The sequence below is a fragment of the Diceros bicornis genome, chromosome 35 (assembly GCF_020826845.1).
Source record: "Diceros bicornis minor isolate mBicDic1 chromosome 35, mDicBic1.mat.cur, whole genome shotgun sequence".
NCBI lineage: Eukaryota > Metazoa > Chordata > Mammalia > Perissodactyla > Rhinocerotidae > Diceros > Diceros bicornis.
Window position 1 is genome coordinate 14,334,960 of NC_080774.1, and position 21,736 is coordinate 14,356,695.

Sequence of the window (21,736 nt, forward strand, 5' to 3'; positions counted from 1 at the left end):
AGGAATAGGGCTTAGTGATATGACCCTCAGGACATAGCCTCTTCCCTGGCCCCTCCTCTCTGGCGGCTCTCAGTTATCCAAGGCTGCTCACCCACGTCTGGCCTCACCATGCCCTCCACCCTATGACGGAAGAGGCGTGCAAAAGTGATGCACTGAATGGGGGGCGAAGCTTGCTCAGAAGCTGGAGGGAGAGGAAACGGTGCACCCAGCGAATGTGTTTTTTATCGGACTGGAATGAATTCCCCTCATCTCACAAGTTTTCTCTCCTTTCGGCTCATCCTCCAAAGACCAGTTTTAAACTCTCCTTTCTGGAAAATCCTTCTCTGCTGTCCTCAAATCATACCACCCTCTTCCCTCTCTGGAATGCTCCAGAGTAACGAGGAACGGGGGGGGGGGTGCAGAATCAGCGGGGTGCATTGAAAGTTCTCTGGCAGGTGAGACGAACTCAGTATAGAAGGCAGCAGTATGGACAGATGACAGCTCAGTGTGCGGATCTGAGGGAAAGGGGGGCTGGAGATTCAAATTGGGGGTGAATTAGGATATCTGTCCTTGGACCCAAGGAATCGAGCTTTGAGACCACTACCTCACGTGGAGGGTGAAGGGGACCTGGAATCCTCCATCAGCATAGTGACTATAATTAGGGTTCAGCTGAGGTCCTTGGAAAAATCAATTCCTCCTTCCTGGCCAAAGAGCACTTTGCAGCCTCCTGCACTTGGTGGGCAGCATCGACCTGCTTGGGACAGCACAGCACTTTCTTCGTTGGGTCTTTAATCTCCAGAAGAGTTAGTATTTAGTACAGAGATGACAAAGTAAAGCAAAGCCATAGTTTTTGTTTCTTTGCTTTGTATTATATTGGAAAGTAATCTATGTATATTTCGTATTGTATGTGTTTGAAACATTTAAGAGAATTTGGCATCATCTAACAGAAAACCTTGTGATTCCAATTTTAAATGAATTGTGTAATCAATTACAGCCAGATCTTTTTTCTAATTGTGGTAAAATACACATAACATAAAATTCACCATCTTAACCATTTTTAAGTGCACAGTTCGGTAGTGCTAAGTACATTCACATCATTGTATTGGACAGATTTTTAACTTGAAAGTTATAAGATTTTTACTAAGTTTGCAAACGGTATGCTACTGTTTAACAGAACTTAACATTAACCATGTTTAAAAGTTCAGCTTAGTAGATGTATAAGAATTCATGAAGTACTTGGGAAGGCTTTGAAAAGTGCTTAAGAAGAAACCAAATCTATTAAATTCACTGATGCACTTAAAGTATGTAAAGGAATTAAGTGTTTTTTTAAAAAAAACTTAAAAGTGATTGTAAAATATAGTTAATTTATAAGCAAAATAGTGAGATTCATAAATTCAACACAAAATCTTAGGGAAGAACTGATGTTTTGAATTTGTATTTGTAATAAATAGAATATTAATTTTAAAACAAAATAAAGTTGTCCCTGAATAATCTGAATAATCTTTCACAAAAGCCTTTAAGGACAGACACCAAAAAACCCTTGTTGACAAACCATTTGTGCATAAAATACCTCACTACTTGGCGGTTCCCAAACTTGAGTGTGCCTCAGAAGCCCTTGGAGGGCTTGCTCAAATACAGATTGTGGGCTGCACCCCAGAGTTCCAGATTCAGCAGGTCTGGGGCCCAAGACTCTGCCTTTCTAACAAGTTCCCAGGTGACACTGATGTGGCATGTCTGGGGACCAGACTTTGAGACCCTCTGCCCTAGATCCACATGGACCCACAGAGGCCAGGCGTCACCATTGTCAGCTGTGTGGCCCTCGCTAGTTACCACTATTTTGGGGGCCTTCATTCTCCTGGCTCTAGCACCAGAATAACACAACAGTACTGACCCTGCAGGGTTGCTCTCAGGGTCAGAGAGAGCTCCATGCAGGGCAGGCCCGCAGTGGGCGTGCAGTGTATGGTAGAGACGACCCTATGATGCTGGTAGACGCCCACCCTGGCCTCAGAGCCTGGGTTCCTCTTATGTCCTCCATGTACCCAGCATAGTGCTGTGCACACAGTAGGTGCTCAAGAAACACTGATGTCAAGGCTGCTTACTGCCCCTTCCCCATTTACCATGAATAGTGGAGGGCTGGCTATGGGGGCAATACTTACGTGTTACTCCAGGCGGCCTCACTAAGAGCATCTGGGTCTCAGGGGCTGCTTTCTCCATGAAGGGGGAGAACTGAAGATGCCCAATGGGAGGAGACGGTGAGGCTGTGCTGGTCCCCGGCTGTGGCTTGTGGAGACGTGGGATCACTTTCTACTGAGTGTCGAGGGAACCTAAGGCAGAGCAGAGCGGTTGGCCGGGTTCAGAGCACCAGCCCGGCTGCAGAACACGGACATCAGACCCACCACGCAGGTGGCTGGGAGGAGTCAAGGAGAGGTGCCCCGCACGCAGGGTGACACGCCAGTGCCCGCCACAGAGAACACGACACGAAGTAACAACCAGCTCATCATCTGGGGAAGAGTCCCTTTGAGGACAGCCTGGCGACTTTTCAAATGCAGGCTGTCAGATCAGGTTCTCCTGTTCTTGGGGTGTGGCTGCCACTCTGATGAGGCCCTGGTGGGTCCCCACGCCTGCTCCAGGTCACTCGGAAGAGAGAACAGCAGTTTCCTCCCCTGACTGTTCCTGCGTGAGAACATTCTGTCATCCCACCCATCGCCCGTGCCACACTCTGTTCAGCTGGTTCTTGGATCTAACGTGCAGAGGCAGTGCCCGAGTTGGGCTTCTCTAAGACTGACATGAGGAAACAGATGGCTCTCCCAGCTGGGGCTCCTCAGGCCCCTGGTTCCCTGGTATCTAGGTTTTCACCACAAAACTTCCCCTCAAGGATTCTGCACATTTGGTTGGAAAGCGAACAGAGAAAGATTCAAGATTGGGAAGCCACAGTGGGAGGAAATGTATTCAGCTGCCTGCTCTTTGTACTAATGAGCATTTATTTATATTATAATATAATAATACAGCATTATTTAGGTTATTTAGGACCTGTTAGATTGCGAGTGAAGAATACTTGGTGTAAACATCACAGATCGATATTATCCCTCTTAGCAAGAAGTTGGAGATGGGCATTTCCAGCGTTGGTACAGAAGCTCAGCAAAGTTGGGGCTCTGGGCTGGCATTCTGTAATTCTTGGGCCTTCCCCTCATGGCTGTAATGTGGTTGCAGCAGCACCAGGCATCACATCCTCTCTTGATAGTACTCCATGTTCAGAGCTGAGTAGTTGCAACAGAGACTGGCCTGCAAAGCCTAAAATATTTACTGTCTGGCTCTTTATAGAAAAACTTTGTCAACCTCTGCCTTATTGTGATAAGCATTTAAAAGACAGAGCTGTGCCTGCCCTTGGATTGGCAAAACTCTGGCTGGGAAGATGACACACACAGAAAGAAAAAACAGTAGACACACCCCATCACCAGAGTCTATATGTCTGGAACAGTTTTTGGGCAGCTCTTGAGATGGATGGTTACTTCCCTTTTCCTTCTAAAATTATTTCTTCTACCTGATGCCCGTTGCTTTCAGAATATCATGAAACATCATCTCCAGTCAGTTTAGCAAATGCCAGGCACCACACTAGGTGCAGGAAGTACATATATAATGGTGATCCAGCCTGTGTGCCTGCCCTTAAAGAGCTCCAAGCGTTTTGGGGACACAGGCAGGAAGTGAAAATTCAGAGTGGCAAGCGCTCAGATAGGGTTAAGCACGGGATGCTAAGGGAGGGCAGAAATGCCCCGCCCAGCCAGGGGGAAGATGGGGTGGTAATGTGGAGAGGAGCTAGCGGGAGAAAGCAAGGTTGAAGCTGCACTGGGCACAGGACAGCGGTGTTGGAGATAAGGTGTTCCCTGCAAAGGGAACAGCCTACGCAGTGGCCCAGAGGTAAGCGCGAGTAGGGAAGGCAGGGAGCCTGTACTTCACGGCTGATGCAGAGTCTGTGCACTGGAGGGCAGTAAGCTGCCCTCAGGAGTTTGGATTTTATCCTGAGGGCAATGGGGAAGCCATCAAGCAAGCGGGTAACTGGAGGAAATACATATTTTAGAAAGACCAGGTTGGACGCAGTTGAACTTCCAAGACAGGAGAAAATGGTGGCCTGGACCAGGGTGTTGGCAGCGGGGATGTACCCAGGTCCATGTGGTCCCCTCGGCAGGACCTGGCGATGGATGAAACGTGAGCAGTGAGAGGAGGGGCGGTGAGCCCTTCATTCATTTGGGACTCAGCAGACCCCTCCCGAGAGGGAGGGTCCCCATTTCCCTGCATAGCGCCTCTCAACAGAGGGTGTGGGGCCACATAACCAGCTTCCCTCCAAGACCCCTCTGATTTACTCAGTGAGTCAGCAGTCTCCACATGCCTGACAGCCACTGACGGGGAAATGGCAAGTTCTTCCAATACCCGGATGGTTCTAGGCCTCAGTGAGAAATAGCTGGTCCTGGTCCGCGGGAGACATGGAGGACAAGAACTGTGTCCCTTCTCTCCAAGTCACTCGGTGGAGCTGAGGAAGTCCAGGTCTGGTCTGCAAACATGTCCCAAAGACAGTATTTCGGAAGGCACGGTGTCTCTCGTGTGACTTCTCCCAGCCTGCTGTGTTCTTGTGGATTTGTGGCACGTGCCACAGAAGCACTGATGCATGACCAAAACCTCACATCCAAGCCTCCGAAACCCACACGTCACTGGGCCACCAAGGGGCAGCGGCATTTTCATTTAAAATAAAGGGACAACAGAGAGACAGCATCTCAGGCAAATGGGCAGGCAGGCCCCCGGCAGACGCAAGGCTTCTGAAGGGGAAGAGGGAAGCAGATCGTGGAAAGGATTCACGATCGGGAGGCGGAGTGGGGGTAGACGAATCTCTCCCAGCATCAATCTGCGCGGCTCAGCAAGAGAAATGACACAAGTAGTAAAACAAGCTGGGCACAGATTTTGCTTTCTTCTGAGTCACCCAGGGAAGGAAAATGGAAAATTACCGCTCTCCTTCTCTCTCTCCTTCCCAAATGGGAACACGGGTTCCTAGGAGGGAATAGCGCAGCCTGGGGTGTGCGACCGGCTGGCAGGATACCCGGGCCATCCTGTGCGGCTGCTGGCTCCTTCCTGGCTCTCTTGGTGCCCCCCATTCCGCAGAGTCTTCTCTTGGCAGGTCGCAGCGTGCTGGAGCTTAATGAGCTATTATGGTTAGTGGCGGGGTTTGCTCTGGGCTACTGTGCAGCCGCACCAGGGTGACTCACGCTGCATGGACCTTGCCTAGACCGTGACACTTAGCAGAATCTATCACTATCAGATGAAACGACAGAACATTTGCTCCAGAACCGTCTGTTTGTCTCTATCACCGCGTGCACAATGCTGCCCGCAGGGAGACTTCTGCTCCCTCGGGATTGCCGCTCCACGCATCAGACACCTGCGCGTCTCAGACCCGGAACCAGCCCTTCTGTTCAGCAGTGGCGTGTCCACCCCCAGCTCCAAGCGCAGGGTGAAACCAAACTAAAATGAGTAACAAATGGTAAATGGTGCTGGGATGATTTCTAATTAAGAGAAGAGGAGAGTAGGAGATCTTAGCTGTGGATAAATAACAAGCTCATATAAATATGTGACTGAGTCACCATCTTGAGCAACCAAGAAATCGGCAGGTGGTCCTCTGAACATCTTTGGCTGGCAGCTTCTAATCCCTGGAAAGGCAAGATGAGGATGAGCACACAAATGAATCATGCTTTGGCATAAGGTCGTAAAGTGTGCGTCCTGGGTCTACCCTTTTGAGTTTCACTAATTCAACCAAACTGTGATCACTGAAACCCTGTCACAAGCAAGATCACAGAAAGCTGCAGACAGCTTTCAGGGAGGGCTGCCTAACTCTATGTGTTTCCAGGATAAGGAGTTAAACTCCATCAGGACAGTTGTAATCTTAGTCTGTTAGGGCTGCTACAGCAAAAATACACAGACTGGGGTGGCTTAAACAACAGACGTTTATTTCTGACGGTTCTGGAGGCGGCGAAGTCCAAGATCAAGGTGCCGGCAGATTCGGTGTCTGGTGAGGCCCGCTTCTTGGTTCATAGATGGCCACCTTCTTGCTGTCCTCACATCACAGAAGTGGGGAAGGGAGCTCTCTGGGCTCCCTTTCATAAGGACACTAATCCCATTCGTGAAGCTCCATCACCATGACCTAGTTATCTGCCAAAGGCCCCACCTCCTAACACCATCACCTTGGAGGGTAGGTTTCAACAGATGAACTTCAGGGGGACACAATCACTCAGTCTATAGCAGTTGTAAAGACCAGCCAGGGTTTTGGAGTCAGGCAGAGCTGGGTTGGGATCTGGGCCCTGTCACTCAGTGGCTGTGTCATCTCGGGCAAGGCACTCAACTTCTCTGAGCCCTAGTTTCCTCGGGATCGTTCCAAGTCCACCCAGGGCTGGCCCAGAATAAAGGCTCAGGAGAGTGTGAGCTTTGGCACAGTGTGGACTGTCTGTGCTTTTTGGCAAAGAGTGTCCTGTCACAGGAAGGCAAAGTGACTTCATCTAACATTCTGGAAGCATTCGGCTGCCTCTTGTGTGTCAGCCACTGTGGACAGAGACAGGAGTTAAGTGTGGAGGCTGACCTCGGGACCTCACACTCCACATTCCCACTGAGGTCTACAGGAAAGAAAAACAAGGTCTCCCCCAACGCAGAGGGAAATGGAATGAAAGATGCCAACCAGCCTGGGGTGGACGGGCTCCTGCTCCCCAGAGCCAGGCATGGTCTAAACAGCCACGGCATGACACCTGTGGCCACCTGGTGTGTAAATCACCCACGCACTGAACCCGGTTATTCCAGGCCTGAGAGGACAGTCCCATTCGGTTCTAAAGCTCTGCTGACTGTGTTTTCCACTTTAGGAGGTCCAGGTCCTGAAAGCAGAGGATGAACAGACTCACCACAACAGAGAAGAACCGCGGCCCTGTGCCCAGCACCCACGCCAAGTGCTAACAGACTACTGGCCCAGCTGGAATCACATGCACATGTGCAGAGCTGAAGTTTTTGGGAACAATATCAGCCAAGGCCAGGGGACTGGGCTGAGCCCCAGCACGCAGTATCGCCTGGCTTAGAAGACTTCGGCCTGGGCCTCTCCAGACGAATGCTTTGAAGTCTCTTAAAACAAAGCTTTGACGAGATTGACACGTACATAAGAACATTTCTACTATCCAGTGCTCAGAAAAACAAAAGCCCCGTGAGTCTGGAAGGGGAGAAGTGGAGAGTTGTGTTAAATAGCATTGAAGACGGGGAATTATGGAAGATGGAACTGGTTGGCTTGCTTATTAGAAAGAAACAGCCATCAGCATAGCCAGACCGCTGGCTATGCATCCTTAGTGGGCAGAGAAGGGTAGAAGCTTAAGGCACAGGAGGGGTAAGAGGCGAGCGCATGAAAATTTCAACGCTTCAGTATGTCACTGGCTCATTCATAGGACGAGGCAGGCTCAGAAGACTGAGACTGTTACGTTCTCTGCAGATGCAAATGGAATTGCTAAGCATGCGTCCCACAGAGATAAAGCACGGCCCCAGACCGAGCTCAGATGGCTTCTTCTTGTTCCTCAGCCCAAATCATTTTCTTAGCCAATGCAGTAGATTGAATTAGGGTCTTAGATACAACTAATTAAAAAAATAAGGGAGCCACGAGATTGTGCGTGGGCCATTGCAAGTGAACTCTGCTACCCCCCCCCATCTGCACAGCTTTGTAAGATACAGGCTAAGGGACCAGTGCACTGGCTCTCAGGCGACAGGGACACAGTGCTAAGTCTGTGGGCTCCCACTACACTTTGATTGGAAAATGTAAGCAACCCGTTCCTTTGAGGATGGCACGCGCCCCTGCTAAATTAGCAAATGCTTAAGAAAAAATTTGTTTCCACTGAATTTTATAGCTGTAGTAAAAGAACACTTCAGAACCTAAGCTTACCTGAAACAGTAGTTATTTTGTTAGTTATAACAGCTACAGGGTTCACCTTGGACAAATAGATTTCGAGTTGAATGATTTTTAACTGTTTTTCTTTGACAACTTCTACCCTAATGATTCAAGCTCTGGGCCAGGGTGGATGGAGAAAAGTGAAGTGGCATAAGATCCTAGGATAAAACTGGCCATTCCTAAACATACAATTCCATCATATTTAAGAGGCACTTTTTGCATCATTACTGTTCATTTTTTTAGGAATGACTGGTATTGTGGTTATGTAGGAAAGCGTCCTTATTCTTGGGAGATACATGCTGAAGCATTTAGGGAGAAGTCTCATGTTAAATGTTATTACCACGAAAAACCAAAAATCCCAAAGGGACACAAGGAAACTCCTAGAGGTGATGGATATGTTTCTTACCTGGATTGTGGCGATGGTAATATGAGTATATACATAAGTCCAAACTCACCAAATTGTATACATGAATTATGTGCAGTGTTTTGTATACCAATTACACCTCAATAAAGCTGGGGAAGAAAAAGCAACTTCCTTTAAAAAGTCTTCGTAGGCTTGGAATAGGGTTTCCCCAAACTTCAAGAGCGCCATTGCTGAGATGGTGAGGCATAACCCCTTCTCATTTTCCCTCAACAAAGTCAATGTGAGTAAAAGAAGAGAGTGGCTGAAGTGGGCCAGGAGGTTGTCTCAGCACAGTTAGTGATGAAGAAATAACTAAGTTTTGAATCCCAAATAATAATGATGATATTATTAGCAAGACACTTTCTATAGGGCAAGAAAACCCCACAGAGGAAGAAACACCACTGCTGTCAAGTCCAAAGGCCCAGGCTTGAGTCCGGCTCTGAGACAAGCCAGATCAAGGCACTTAACCTCTCTGGGCCTCATTCCTTCTCTTTGTAAAAAGCAGGCACAAGGGTCTAGCAGCTGATGATTAAGGGGCCCTCTAGCTTTCAAATTCTCTAATCCCATGGAGACAACTTAGGAAACAGTTTTGTCCAAAGGTAGCCATTACTCAGAAAGTCTTACAACTGTACTTCTTTCGTCCCACTTTTATAAGAGGCAAATCACTCTCAAACTAATCAGGTTTTTTTTTTTTTTTTTAAGGAATAGATTCTAGAAGATCCTGGGGTCAAGTCAATATACTAAGCAAAGAAGATTATGCAATCCATATCCAAATAGGCCGTTAGAATATATATATTTTAGCATTTATAGGTGACAGAAATGTACTTCTCCTGGATCACTATAGCTCCGGGCACAAAGGTGGGCACATTAAAAGACACCCAAAGCCGCCCCGTGGCTTAGCGGTTAAGCACGCGTGCTCGGCTACTGGCAGCCCGGGTTCGGATCCCGGGCGCGCATCGATGCACCGCTTCTCCGGCCATGCTGAGGCCGCGTCCCACATACAGCAACTAGAAGGATGTGCAACTATGACATACAACTACCTACTGGGGCTTTGGGGAGAAAAAGGAGGAGGATTGGCAATAGATGTTAGCTCAGAGCCGGTCTTCCTCAGCAAAAAGAGGAGGATTGGCATGGATGTTAGCTCAGGGCTGATCTTCCTCACAAAAAAAAAAAAAAAAAGACACCCAAAGATAAGACAGCAGTGGTCAACCAGTGAGAACGGACAGACAGCTGCTCTTCCCAATGCCTCCTCCCGGGTGGGGCTCGAATTCTCAGTGGGGCGATATTGCCCCCAAAGGGCAAAACAGGCTCTTGGAGGGAGTGAAAAAACCATTCCTCTTTTAATGTATAAAGCACAGATATACGTACAATACCTAAGCAGACATACAGTTATCTGTCGTATTAAAATTTCATGAGGGTTCACAGGAGCTCTATTCCCAATAGCTAAAAGGTGGAAACAGCCCAAACATCCATCAACAGCCGAATGGATAAACAAATGGAGTCTATCCACACATAGAATATGATTTGGCCATAAAAAGGAATGAAGCACTGATGCACGCTACAACATGGATGAACCTTGAAAACATGACGCTAAGTGAAAGAAGCCAGACACAAAAGGACACACATTGCATGGCTCCGTTTATAGGAAGCGTCCAGAACAGGCAAACGTATGGAGACAGAAAGCAGACTGGGGCTTTGAGAGGGAGAAAGGGGGAGTGACTGCTTAATGGGTACAGAGCTTTATTTTGCAGGTGATGAAAATGTTTTCTAGACAGAGGTGATGGTTGCACAACATTGTGAATGTGCTGAATGCCACTGATTTGTACATTTTATTTTATTTTTCTATTATTTCTTTTTGTGAGGAAGGTGAGCCCTTGCTAACATCTGCCAATCATCCTCTTTTTGCTGAGGAAGACTGGCCCTGGCCTAACATCCGTGCCCATCTTCCTCCACTTTATATGGGACACCACCACAGCATGGCTTGCCAAGTGGTGCGTCGGTGTGCGCCCGGGATCAGAACCGGCGAACCCCGGGCCGCCGCAGGGGAGCGCGCGTACCTAACCACTTGCGCCACTGGGCTGGCTCCTGTACATTTTAAAAAGGTTAATTTTATGTTCTATTAATTTCACCTCACTAAAAAAAAAAGGTCCAAACAACTTCATGGGGGGAGGACGATTAGAAAAAAAATATCTAAAAAGGCTCCTGGAGGGGGAGGTTACTGGAAAAAAGGTTGAGAAAGATTCAGGTGGAGGATGGTAAGAGACACTGGGAAAAGCACTCTGCACAGTAACAGCCATGACTGAGAACATCACCATATCACAAATGGCAGGTTGTGAAAGAATTCTAAAACCTTGACATGATAGCGTTTGGAGATGGGAAAAACAATGAACTCTTATTCAAGGTTTTCTCTACTGTCCCCTAATTCAACACCTTGATATGAAAATTTCCATTAAGAATTCTGTTGTTTCACCAGAAGTAGACGGAAATTCTAACATGCAAGAATTCTATAATGCAGACTGTCCAACTGGTTCTCTCTCCAATTTTTCTTTCTTCTGTACAACCTCTTTTTCTAAGTTCACTAAACAACTGGCTTTAGCTCTTTCCACTCCCCAGAAACTTGACATCCTTGTCCTCAGTTTTTTTTGCACAGCCAAACAGGAAGCAGAACTTCCTATGGAAACACGAGCCCACGTTCAACTTAAAAATAAAACAAAGAATCCTTGAAAGGAGAATGGCTGTGACCATTCTCTATATATTCTCTCTATAGTTAGGAAAACCTAAACTATATGGTGTCAGCTTAGCAGTCAGGTGGCAAGGAAACCCCCAGGGCAGGCTGTGAGGTTGGAGGGCTTTGTTTGGGGGTTACACTTGGTTAAATTGTCACTTATAATTTGTGGGTGGAGCCACCGAATCTGTAGCTAGAATAGGGAAGGAGTTGAAAAGAGACAGAAGGTAGTGTGTGTGGGGGTGGCTCTTTGCTGCTGACAGCAAGGCATGACAAGAAGAGACGCTCAGGCAAAAATGTGCTGGTTTGAGAACTGAAATGGAAGAGTCAGGAATCCCAGGCTTTCTGTGTTGAAAGGGCAACGGGTCTGTGCACCCACAGCAAAAGCTGCGTAGGAAATCACTTTGAGCCCATTAAACAGCGAGACTCAGCATTGACTGGTATCAGACTACGGCAGCCCTCACTCAGTTGGGGGAAAGAGGCAGGCGCGGGCCGGAGAAGCAAGGAGGTAAAGCAGGCTGTAAAGTTCTGGAAAAGAGCTTTGGGTGCGATTACTGGCACAGATAGGCTAGTGGCCTGCTAAGGTTTCGAGGAGTCATGGGCAGAGGACTCACAGGCTTCTTGTAAAACAGTCTTGGATGGGCCCCAGCCTGCACCAGGCAGGAAGGGAACTTGAAAGCTGCACAGCTCCCAGGGAGGGTGCGCCCCCAACACTCTTGTGACTGACCAGCGGGGAATTCGACTCAGAGGGCAGGATGGGGGAACAATGGATGAGTTCCTCCCAGAGAGGGGAATCGCCCCCACCCCAGGGCACAGGGTCTTCATGACGCCCACCCAGCAGTATCTCGTCCCTGTGAGAGCCCAGGGGCTTCTCCATGTCTCATTCTTTCTTTTTCCAGGTGGGAGTTTTTATTGCGGTTGTGATGTCCCTGCTTCACCAGTGAACGGGAACTGGGGAGATGTGATAAAGGTGGGGGGTCAGACTTCTTTTAGTTCATGGGGGCCGGCCCCCGAGGAGCCACATTGGATTGAGGGAGGGGACAGCCTGGCCTGCAGAGAACTGAGGTCCGGGCAGGACGCAGAGAGTGGGGAGGAGACACTCAGGGCACAGACAAGGCAGGGCCCCCAAACCTTTCTTCTTCGTGGGCACCCAGGAGGCCATTTTCCAGCCTCCTTTGGAGTTAGGCTGTGAGTCTGTGACTTGAGATCTAGCTACTGAGGCAGAAGAAACAGATTGTGGCTTGCCCTGTGAGGTCTCCTCTCCTCCCCTCCCATAGCATCTGTTGCAGAGACTATGGATGTGAGACAGCAGCGTGACCTGTAAGGAGTAACCCCCACTGCCTGGTGGTCATGCTGTGGCAGGAGTGAGCAGTCCATTTCTGGACTGAGCCACTGACATACAGGCTGTCTCCCTGGGAAGCGGGGCATGTCCTGCCACGAGAAGAGCACCCCCGAGCACACTGAGACAGTGGACCGTAGCTGACAGCCACATTTGTTCCCTCTTCATTCCCAGCCTCCCTCGAGGAATGTGAGTGGAAGTGGTGAGTATCTCCCAGTCTCGGCTCATGGAACCCTCCCAGACGTGGCCCTCCAGGCTCACTCCCCTCCAGGCTGGGTGAAGGGAGATGGCCCCAGGGTGCTCTTGGAAGCCACACGCCGAGAACAGTTGAGCCTGGGTCACCCCGCTGCACGAGGGCCACCCCGCCACCCCATTCCCCTGCCCGGTATTACGTGAGCAAAAGAGTTCTTTTCTGTTCAAGCCATCATATATTTTTGGGTCTATTTATTACAGAACTAGCATTACCCTAATACAATCATTGCTAAATGGCCATAATACATTTATTCTGTAATTGCACATAATTTTATTCACCGAAGGAATGTCCTTTTCTCTTAAGATTCTAAATTTCCAGAACTGAGACGTTAGAAGTTAAAGTTGCTGCCAAGGCAAAGGAGAAAAACATGGCGAGGTAGTTGCTCGAGTTGTCGGTTGTCAAGAGCTGGGGCTCGGAGGTCAGACACCTGGTGCAGGGCCGGGCCTCCCGCCCCCAAGCAGCATGCTCTCGACTCCCCATCTGCACGGCGGAATGCTGGGCGGGCCGATCCCGATCCCGCAGCAGGGCTCAGCAAACTAGGGCCCCCGGGCCAAATCCAGCCTGTGGCCTGTGTGTGTACAGCCCGCGAGCTAAGATGTTTCGTACATTTTTAAAAACAAAGAATATGTGACAGAGACCACAAAAACATGCGGCCTGCAAAACTATTCACTACCTGGCCCAGCCTCATAGGGTTGCTGTGAGGACTGACAGTTGAGGCCAGTGCCTGGCTCACGATACAAAGTAATACGTGCAATACAGCTATTAATGTCCCCCAAAACAAACTGTCACATAGCCAAATTCTGCATTTCGTCTAGGTGAACATTCTCTCCTTCCCTCCAAAAAACAAAAGAAAAACATGAAGAGCAACATCTTGGTTATTATGGCCACAATACTTTTGAATTAGAAAGTTGCTGGTAGTCTAATTTCCCTTACTTGGAATGTGGACTGAGGAGAAGAAATATTTTTCCTGTAAAGGGACCTGATGGTGGCAGAGGAGCCTAGAACATGAAAGCTTGACTCAGTTTAATATGTTAAGAGAGACCGAGACATCTTAAAATTAGAACAAGACTTTAAGTAGATATTATAAAACACAAAATTGATTTAGCAACAGTATTAATGCTGGTATTTGCAATAAAAAAACTTTGCTGTGTAAATGCACTTATAACGGAGATCTATTATGAGGCTCAAGCAGAGACAACATAAAGCCGACCTTTCCAAATCTGATTAGATGCATATGTTCTCAAAGAAGTCGTGTGGCCAAACAGGTCTGATGATAAGTTAGGTAGACCAGTTTTGGACACACTGAGACAGTGTTTCCCAGAGTTTGTCTGCAAACACTGGACTGCAGGGATGCTGTGTGTGTGCGTGTGTGTGCATGCGTGCGTGCAGGGGGAGGGAAGCCCTAGGGCCTGATAAGTTAGGAAGACACGGCACACTATACTCTCCTCTTGGAAGGTCACAATGCACAACCGCATATGAAAGGTTTTGAGAAACGCAGCAGTGTGGGAAACTGGTGACTGTTTAGCCCAGGACTTCCTTCCATCAAGTCTGCAGCAACATCGTGGAGAAACGGCGCTCTGCAGGATCGGGGACACGGCGCATGCCGTGCGGCCATCAGGTCACCGTTAACAGCACACCGAGACCCTGGGCTTCCCTCACAGCATCTGCAGTCCCTGTTTCACAGCACGTACTTGAACAGAATTAACGAACTGCACTCTTTGCGTTATACCCAGATACTCTCAAGATTACCAGGGAGCTTCCAAAATTAACAGTTGGCGGGGAAATCACAGTATAAACGTCCCGTTCACTCACCCACGTTAAGAAAAATTCAGTAGAGCAAATTTTTGCACATTTTGAGGAGAAGGGAAGTGAGAGACATTCTGCTGTTGTCACGGCTGGGCTTTGTGTTCTGGAAGGAAATTGGGCAGGCCGTTTGTATGGTTTCTCTGGGTAAGTTCTATTTATTAATCATTGTACAAAAAAGTCTTGGCATTCATTTGAAGAGAAAAGAAGTTACTATATCCAAATATTTAGTATTTTAACATTGTGAAAGTTCTACTTTTATAACAGGGCTTTTAAAATGGAGAAAACTTTTGGAAAAATTTTAAAAAGAAACATGATTTATTAGAGTACAGGATCCAAAACACGTTTTTAGAAAAATATAAAGTGCCCAAATACCAACTTACACAGGTGACATAGGCTTCCTGGAGCCAAATGAAGCATTCATGAAGAAACACATTTAAAAACAGTCTAGATACATATTTACATGGGGTCAGCAAAGGTCAACCATCTTTCTTGACTGTGATGTTATTCTAAGAAAAAAGGAAATCAAACCAGAAAACCAACAGTTATAACTCTCAGCATGCTCCCGAGTTTCTGAATAATGCATCTCATTAGTATTAACTCCATATTACCTAATTTTCCCCTTACGTGAGAGTAGTGTAAAGTCACCCACCTCAGGCAGGCTGGGCACTGGGAGTGGTCACAATTCCAAAAGCAAGTCCAGATCACCTGCCTGTGGATTTGACTGACCCAGCAACATGCACCCTGGACGACAGCTAACTCAGGCTGGAAGGAGCCAGCTGGCCAAATCCCCATCTCTTTCTAGTAACTGCTTAATAACTGTCACTTGCTACTAAGTGGTCTCAAGTGGCTTCCTCAAACCTCGGACATCCCAGGGTTTCTGAAGGGTAAACAAGAGGCAGTCATCAAACTTGGTGTGAAAACATTGCATGCAAATGAAGACAGGCGGTGAGGCATGCCTGGGCCACAGCCCCCTAAAGCCTCACTCACTAGAGCAAATGGATTCTTTGAATCTTAGAGAGTAAAGTGACTAGGTCCTAACTCCAGAAGTTAGCTCCTACTGGCTAACTACAATATCAGCTCGCTGGAGAGCTGGCAGGTCGAGAATGGCGGGAGCTCCAGAGCTGCGGAAAGACCGGTTACCTTCATGCTCAGTCACTCAGAACATGGAAAAGAAGCCAATGGTATCAGAATACGAGGTGAGACCCCCACGGGACTGGAGAAGCGCTGCATCCCGACGCCTTCGTGGCAATGGTGACCGGAGGGCAGACGACAACTCACGTCTCCTTCCCCACTGATCCAACACTCTTAACACTCAAGACGTTTTATTTCTTTCTACCTGCCATATTCAAGAATTTTGAAGTGATTCTAAGGGATGACGGGGGCATTTTAATTTTTAAGGTTCATTATTTCTTTTTTTTTCTGAAACCTCATTTTTAGGTCTTTGGAGACCATAGAGCATGGTTTCTAAAGGCAAACATTTTAACATTAGATTGTACTTCCTACTATAAAGAGAACCCATCACTAATTTAAGATCTACACGATACTGGATTTAAAAAAATACTTATTTTAAAGGGAAGAATAGTAGATGAATATGGAAAAATTCATTCACAAAAATCATTATTATGCATTTTCTCAAATAATATTATGTAATAAAATAGAAAACTAAGGATTCATTGAGATATAAGCATAAATCCCGAGAGGAATATGGAAGGGAAACCATGTCATTCTCCCAATTCAAATAACGAAAAAGATAAACACCTGAAATCTGCTTTAAAAATTAGAAAAAAATAAATTCACATGATTCTGATTACCATTAGTTTGTTAATGTCTCTATTCCCAAGAGGCTGCCACATCACTTACAGCGTTACCGTTGAATAAGCAACTCAACTCGGGGTAAAAAGAAACAATCCTGACTTAGGACTGCACACGTTCCACAGAGAAATCAGGAAGAAATGAGTGCAAACACATACCCCCATCTGTCCAGCAAATGAAACGTTCTGAGACAAATGCAGACAGACATAATGGAAAGGGAACAAAAAGAATGATTCTAAGAGTGTCGACAGTGAGACCTCATGAAGACAGAATGTCACAAACTGTCACCACAGGACAAGCCACGCTACTGAGCACAGTGCCTTTCAAATGAATTCACTGGCGTAGGCGGACAGCAACACTGTCTTTGCAGCTGAAGGGGAGCACACGCCATTTCAGCTTGGAAGGAGGCAGACAGCACTACTGGTTCAGTGGCTTTCCCGGTGGTGTGAATCCAGAGGGACCCGTGGAGACGTCTTCTTCCGGTATCCTGTTCTCTGGGAAGATAGCAGCAGCAGCAAAGGTCCAATGTCCCCTACTCGTCTTCACTCCACGTTCTCCTTCTTTGCACTGTAAATGTTCTGCACTGTTTCATAGACAGACTCCAGATCCTCTGGATATCGAATTTCTAGCTCTGCGTTCGGGATGTAGTGAGTGCCAGTAAACTCTGAGAAATAGCGTCCAACATCGGGGTGTGAGATTTCTTGAGGCTCCACGTTATATTCCAAGTTTTCTGTTGATAAAGAGGCACATGGACATTCTTGTTAAAATCGACATTTCTGCAGCATTATCCAGAGAACTTCCAATTACCCCTTTGAGTGGCATTTTTGAGGTAGGGCAAAAGGAAAGGCAGGATGTTTATGGAATTTGGAGGAGGTAACAGGAAAAAGGCAGCGAGCGGCAATCAGGGGATGGAGGGATGGTGGCATGAGATCCCCAACAGCTCCACACTGAACAGAAGTATTTTCCTATTCTCTGAGCAAGCTGTTTTGGTTCCAGCAAAACACCAGCAGTCTCCTGGGGATTGGCAAACTGGAGACTCGCCGTGTTCCTGTGACTTGATCTAGCACATAGAGATGTATGGGACTAGGGTATAATTTGTCACCTGTGGTTAAGCTTCTGAAGCCTCCACATATCTGGTTACGAGTCTCATATCTGCCATCCTTCTTGTCTACTAACGTGAGTCCCTCCCACACAGATCATTTCTCCACCCGAGTTCCTTTCAATATGGCTGTGTACTTCCAAATGCGAGCCAGCCAGTTCACAGGGCAGTCGTGGGATCCAGTGGGAGGAATGGAAAAGTGGCTTGCACCTCTAGACTCTATATGGATATGGGTTACATTTGTATCAACTCTTAGGAAAACCACATTACATCCTCTCCTTGCCTCTATTTTGCCACTAGGGAAATAAATAGAAGATTCTTTTAAACTGGAATGATAAAAAAAAGATGACAATACATGCGAGGTATTTTAAAGGCTGAAATCCTTTCAGATGGCTTCTCTCCAAAAAACTATTTGAAAAATGGCTCCTCCATGGGTCCAACGAATGGACGACGTCTTGTGTGCCCTTCCTCACTGGCCACGGAGGCCAGGCCCTAGACTGGGTGTGGGCCCTTGATCCAGCAGAAGCCAAGCTATACCCATGACCTGGCACCAGAAAGGAGCAGGGCAGGCACACGCTCCCCACTCTGATTGTGTCCCAGTGCAGGCTCGGTTCCCGTCCACATGAAGCCATACTTGGCACAGCCTATCACTTCAATCAATTCAAGTGAGCCCGTGCAAGCCCAGCCAGCAGGCCAACTAACACCAACGGTGCAGGAGGATATCTCTTAAACGGCTTGGTTAAGCATCCTAAAATACAGAACATTCGGTGCCCTCCATCCAGAGGCCCTGCATCCCCAGAGTACACAGGATAAACGTGAGCATCTTTCTGAACAGCTTATCTTTTTAACTGGTATTTGTCTTTCAAGAGAGAGAAAGAGTTGTATAATTTAATCTGTAACTTTTTTTTTACCACAAGACAGGAAGATTTAAAGACATTTTGTGCTAATTGTTGTTTTAGGCTGTTTCTTCAGATTGCGGTTACGGGATACATCAATTCGAGAATCAATACTGCTAAGGAACTCACATACAAATCACGTGCGAAGACGAATGTTCAAAGACTACCTTAGCATCACTTATAATAGCAAAAATGTAGAAACAGTCTCAACATCCAGCTGCAGGTCACCGTGTAAATAAATGGAGGCGTTAACTCAGCAAAACACCAGGCGGCCAGAAAAGCCGGCAACCTATGTTCCCGGTCCTATGGGGCAGTGGGGGTAACAAGTATCCATTACCCACAAAAGGCCTGAAGGCCACGTATCCCGTGGCTGCGTCACACGGTGCAGCCACACCCTCTTGCTGGTGCTTTGACACTGGGCACTGACGATGCACCATGGTGGCTGTCCAGGCTCCAGCTCAGGTGACGCTCACGTCACTCCACAGGAGCTCTGGTCACGACCCCCTCTGCAGCGAATCAATTGCAGACAGAGTGAAGGCCTGGCCCAAGGAGCCGTCCAGGACTAATCCCAGACGGGCCACTGCCGGAGCCGGAGGGAATCGACGGAAGAGACACAGACCGCGCAAGGGCGAGGAGCTGCCATATCAGGAGAGAGCAGGGAGGGCAGGGCTGGGACAGACTCCGGGGAGCGCCACCACCGCCTCGAAAGGGCAGGCTTTGGCCCAAGGTGCTCTGCAGAAACAGGGGCCGGGTTTTTCAGAAAGGAAACTGGGCAGTCTGCTAACCTGGATGTCTCTCTACTGTTACCACTAGACCTCTGTAGGTGACTTCACTTCTTTCTTCATGTTTTACATTTTTCTAATGCTGTAATCAGAAACATCAATGAATGTAAAATAAAACTTGAATGTTCCAAAATGCCAGTGCCTGAGGAAATGCCCTTCCTGCCCACCTGCCCCTGCCGCCCCATGCCCCGTGGAGTGAAGCATCAGAGGTGATCTTCCTTGGGGGGCTGAGGGGGACGTAACCACGGCCTGCGCCTTACCCAGGTCACTGCTGAGGGCCTCATTCTTGGCTTTTCCTGCAGAGCTATGCAGAAACAGTGGACGGAGGGTACAGACTCTGAGAGTACCACCAGGAGATCAAAGTCCCTTTGCTGTGACCGCTCTACCCCCGGCAGGCAGGATAGAGACAGTTCAGGTAAAATTCCAGGGGGCGAGTGAGAACAACTGCTTTGCTGCCAGTTTGTCTAGAGCAGTGGTTCTCCCCTGGGGGCCATTTTGCCCCTGATGGGACCTTCGGCAATGTCTGAAGACATTTCTGGTTGTCACAAGCGGGGGCTGCTACTGGCATGGAGTGGGCAGAAGCCAGAGGTGCTGTTACACAAACGCCCAGGACAGCCCTCACCACAAAGAACTGTCTGGACCAGAATGCCACTAGCGCCTGCTCTACAGAAACTCAGATGTGTTTTAGCATTGTTTCTCTCTCCTCCTCTCCATGTATTATTAAACAGAAGCCTGGTGTGGGTTAATACTTAGCTTCTGAGTGTTGGGAGGAGGGCAGAAAGGTGGAAGTCAGGTTATTATCACGGATCTGGAAGGACAACGTGACTCGCAGCTGCTGCACAGAATTCCGAACGTGGACCCCAAACAAGAGGCATGGAGAGTAAGGTGTGCAGAATGCAGGTGTGCAGAGCACTGGGGAAACATGTAAGGGGTAATAAGCGATGGTCCAGAGGGTGCTCACAGCCCCACTCCTGGCTGTTCAAGATCAACACGGACTGGGATCAGTGCATTGACCTGCCTGGGCTCCTAGTGAAACAGGAAAGAAAGTACTAATAAAAAATTTTTTTGAGGCGAAAACAAGATAACGAAGTTGGCAATACATATATTAGGAGGGGAAAAGAAATACCAATCTGCTAAACCAGGCCTAAAAAATTACTTGCAGAAGAGTGAAAAATCTAAGTGATACAAAATTGAGCAAAATATTAAACAGGACTACTTAAAAGTCCTGGAAAATCTTGAGAAATCTTTCCCATTCCCTTGAAATTTTCAGAGAGATGTGTCTGCTTATTTTAAAATTTCAGTGACCCCAAATATATGACCACACTCCTGTAAACTATGGAAACACCACCAAGAGTCCTCCGTGGGCATCTGTCCTGTCCTGGTCCCCGCCCCGCCTCCCCTCCGAGAGGAAACCACTGCTAGCGTGAGTGGACCCTTCCAGTCCTTCTGTGAACGTACACATAAGTAGCTAAACACAACTGTATATACTTAAAAGGTCGGCACTGTTCTATGCATGTTTATTTGTACAAAACATACTATAAGCATTTACCTGCAACTGGTTTATTTCATTGCAGCTTAGTATTCCACAGTTGGGATATATACCCAATCTACCAGTCCTTATGAAGGACACGGTGTGGCTACCATAACCAAGGGGACCACAGGCGCTTTGGGTGAGTGCGTCTCTGGTGGAGGGACCAAGGCTTGGAACCACCACATCAGAGAAGGAACACTTGAGAATTCTACAATTTAAAAGACAGAGCCAAATCGGCCTCTGAATTGGCTGAAGGTTTACACTCCACCCCTGCTGCAGGGAATCCTCCTCACACTTGTGCCAGCATGTGCAGACTGCCATGGACTGTGCGTGTGGCGGTGTGGCGGAACTTCAGTCTGGAAGTGGACGATAAATTCTGGAAGAGGAAACTGACAATTGGTGAGGGCAGACCAGGCACCAAATGTGCTACAAGGTGTTTCCTCATTACATACAGAGCACATGTGAGAAGGAGATGTTCACATCGCAGCTGAATTCCCGGCCCTCCAACATGAGCAGCTGACTTGAATTCAGAGCATCTGTGAAATTCATTTTCCGCAGTATCTGAGAAGCAGGTACGGAAGGGGAGACAGGAGTTGCTGTTCTCCTACCCGTGTCAGGAAAGTATTAAAGCATGCCCCCTAGTGGGAACAAAAATTATAAATATGCAAGACACTGTATATCCCTCCATTAGGATTTAGGTGATATCTAACATATTGAGGGGAAAATTCTCTTAATTATGCAGAGTAAAATTATGTGAAGATGTCATGAATGTATGTGGTTTATAATTTACTCTTGAACTCTCTGTGGAGAGCTAATAATTAGAAAACCATTCATTAATGGGTTCTACCCACGTTACTAGGATCACTGGAGCCAAAAGTCAAAAGTTTAGATCAAGAAAAAGTTTAAAAACAAATAACTTAATGCAAATAAATTAACCCAGAAATGTTAAAAAATATATTTAAATAAGTGTTTTTAAAATTTAGCCTCTCAAGGTCTCCCACTGGCTAAATATGAGCTAATGTGAGCATAAAATTGTCCCAAATGATTATAACACACTAAGTAAAAATACAGGAATCTATGGAAAGGGGGGAAGGAGAGAGAGAGAGAGGGGAAGAGAGCAAGACAGGGAGAAGAGAGTGGGGGGTTGGGGTAGGAATGCTCTT

The 21,736-nt window shown here is 47.4% G+C and overlaps 1 protein-coding gene across 2 annotated transcripts in view; it reads right to left on the reverse strand.

Annotated features, from left to right (window-relative positions):
* Window positions 1-16,565: 16,565 nt before the first annotated feature.
* The window catches only part of FBXO21 (F-box protein 21), a 38,007-nt gene continuing 32,836 nt past the window's right edge, over window positions 16,566-21,736 (reverse strand). For both annotated transcript variants that reach the window (XM_058531514.1, XM_058531513.1), the window contains exon 12: window positions 16,566-16,995. In XM_058531514.1, coding sequence (XP_058387497.1) covers window positions 16,808-16,995 — 188 coding nt within the window. In that variant the 3' untranslated portion in view covers window positions 16,566-16,807. The remainder of the gene's footprint in view (window positions 16,996-21,736) is intronic.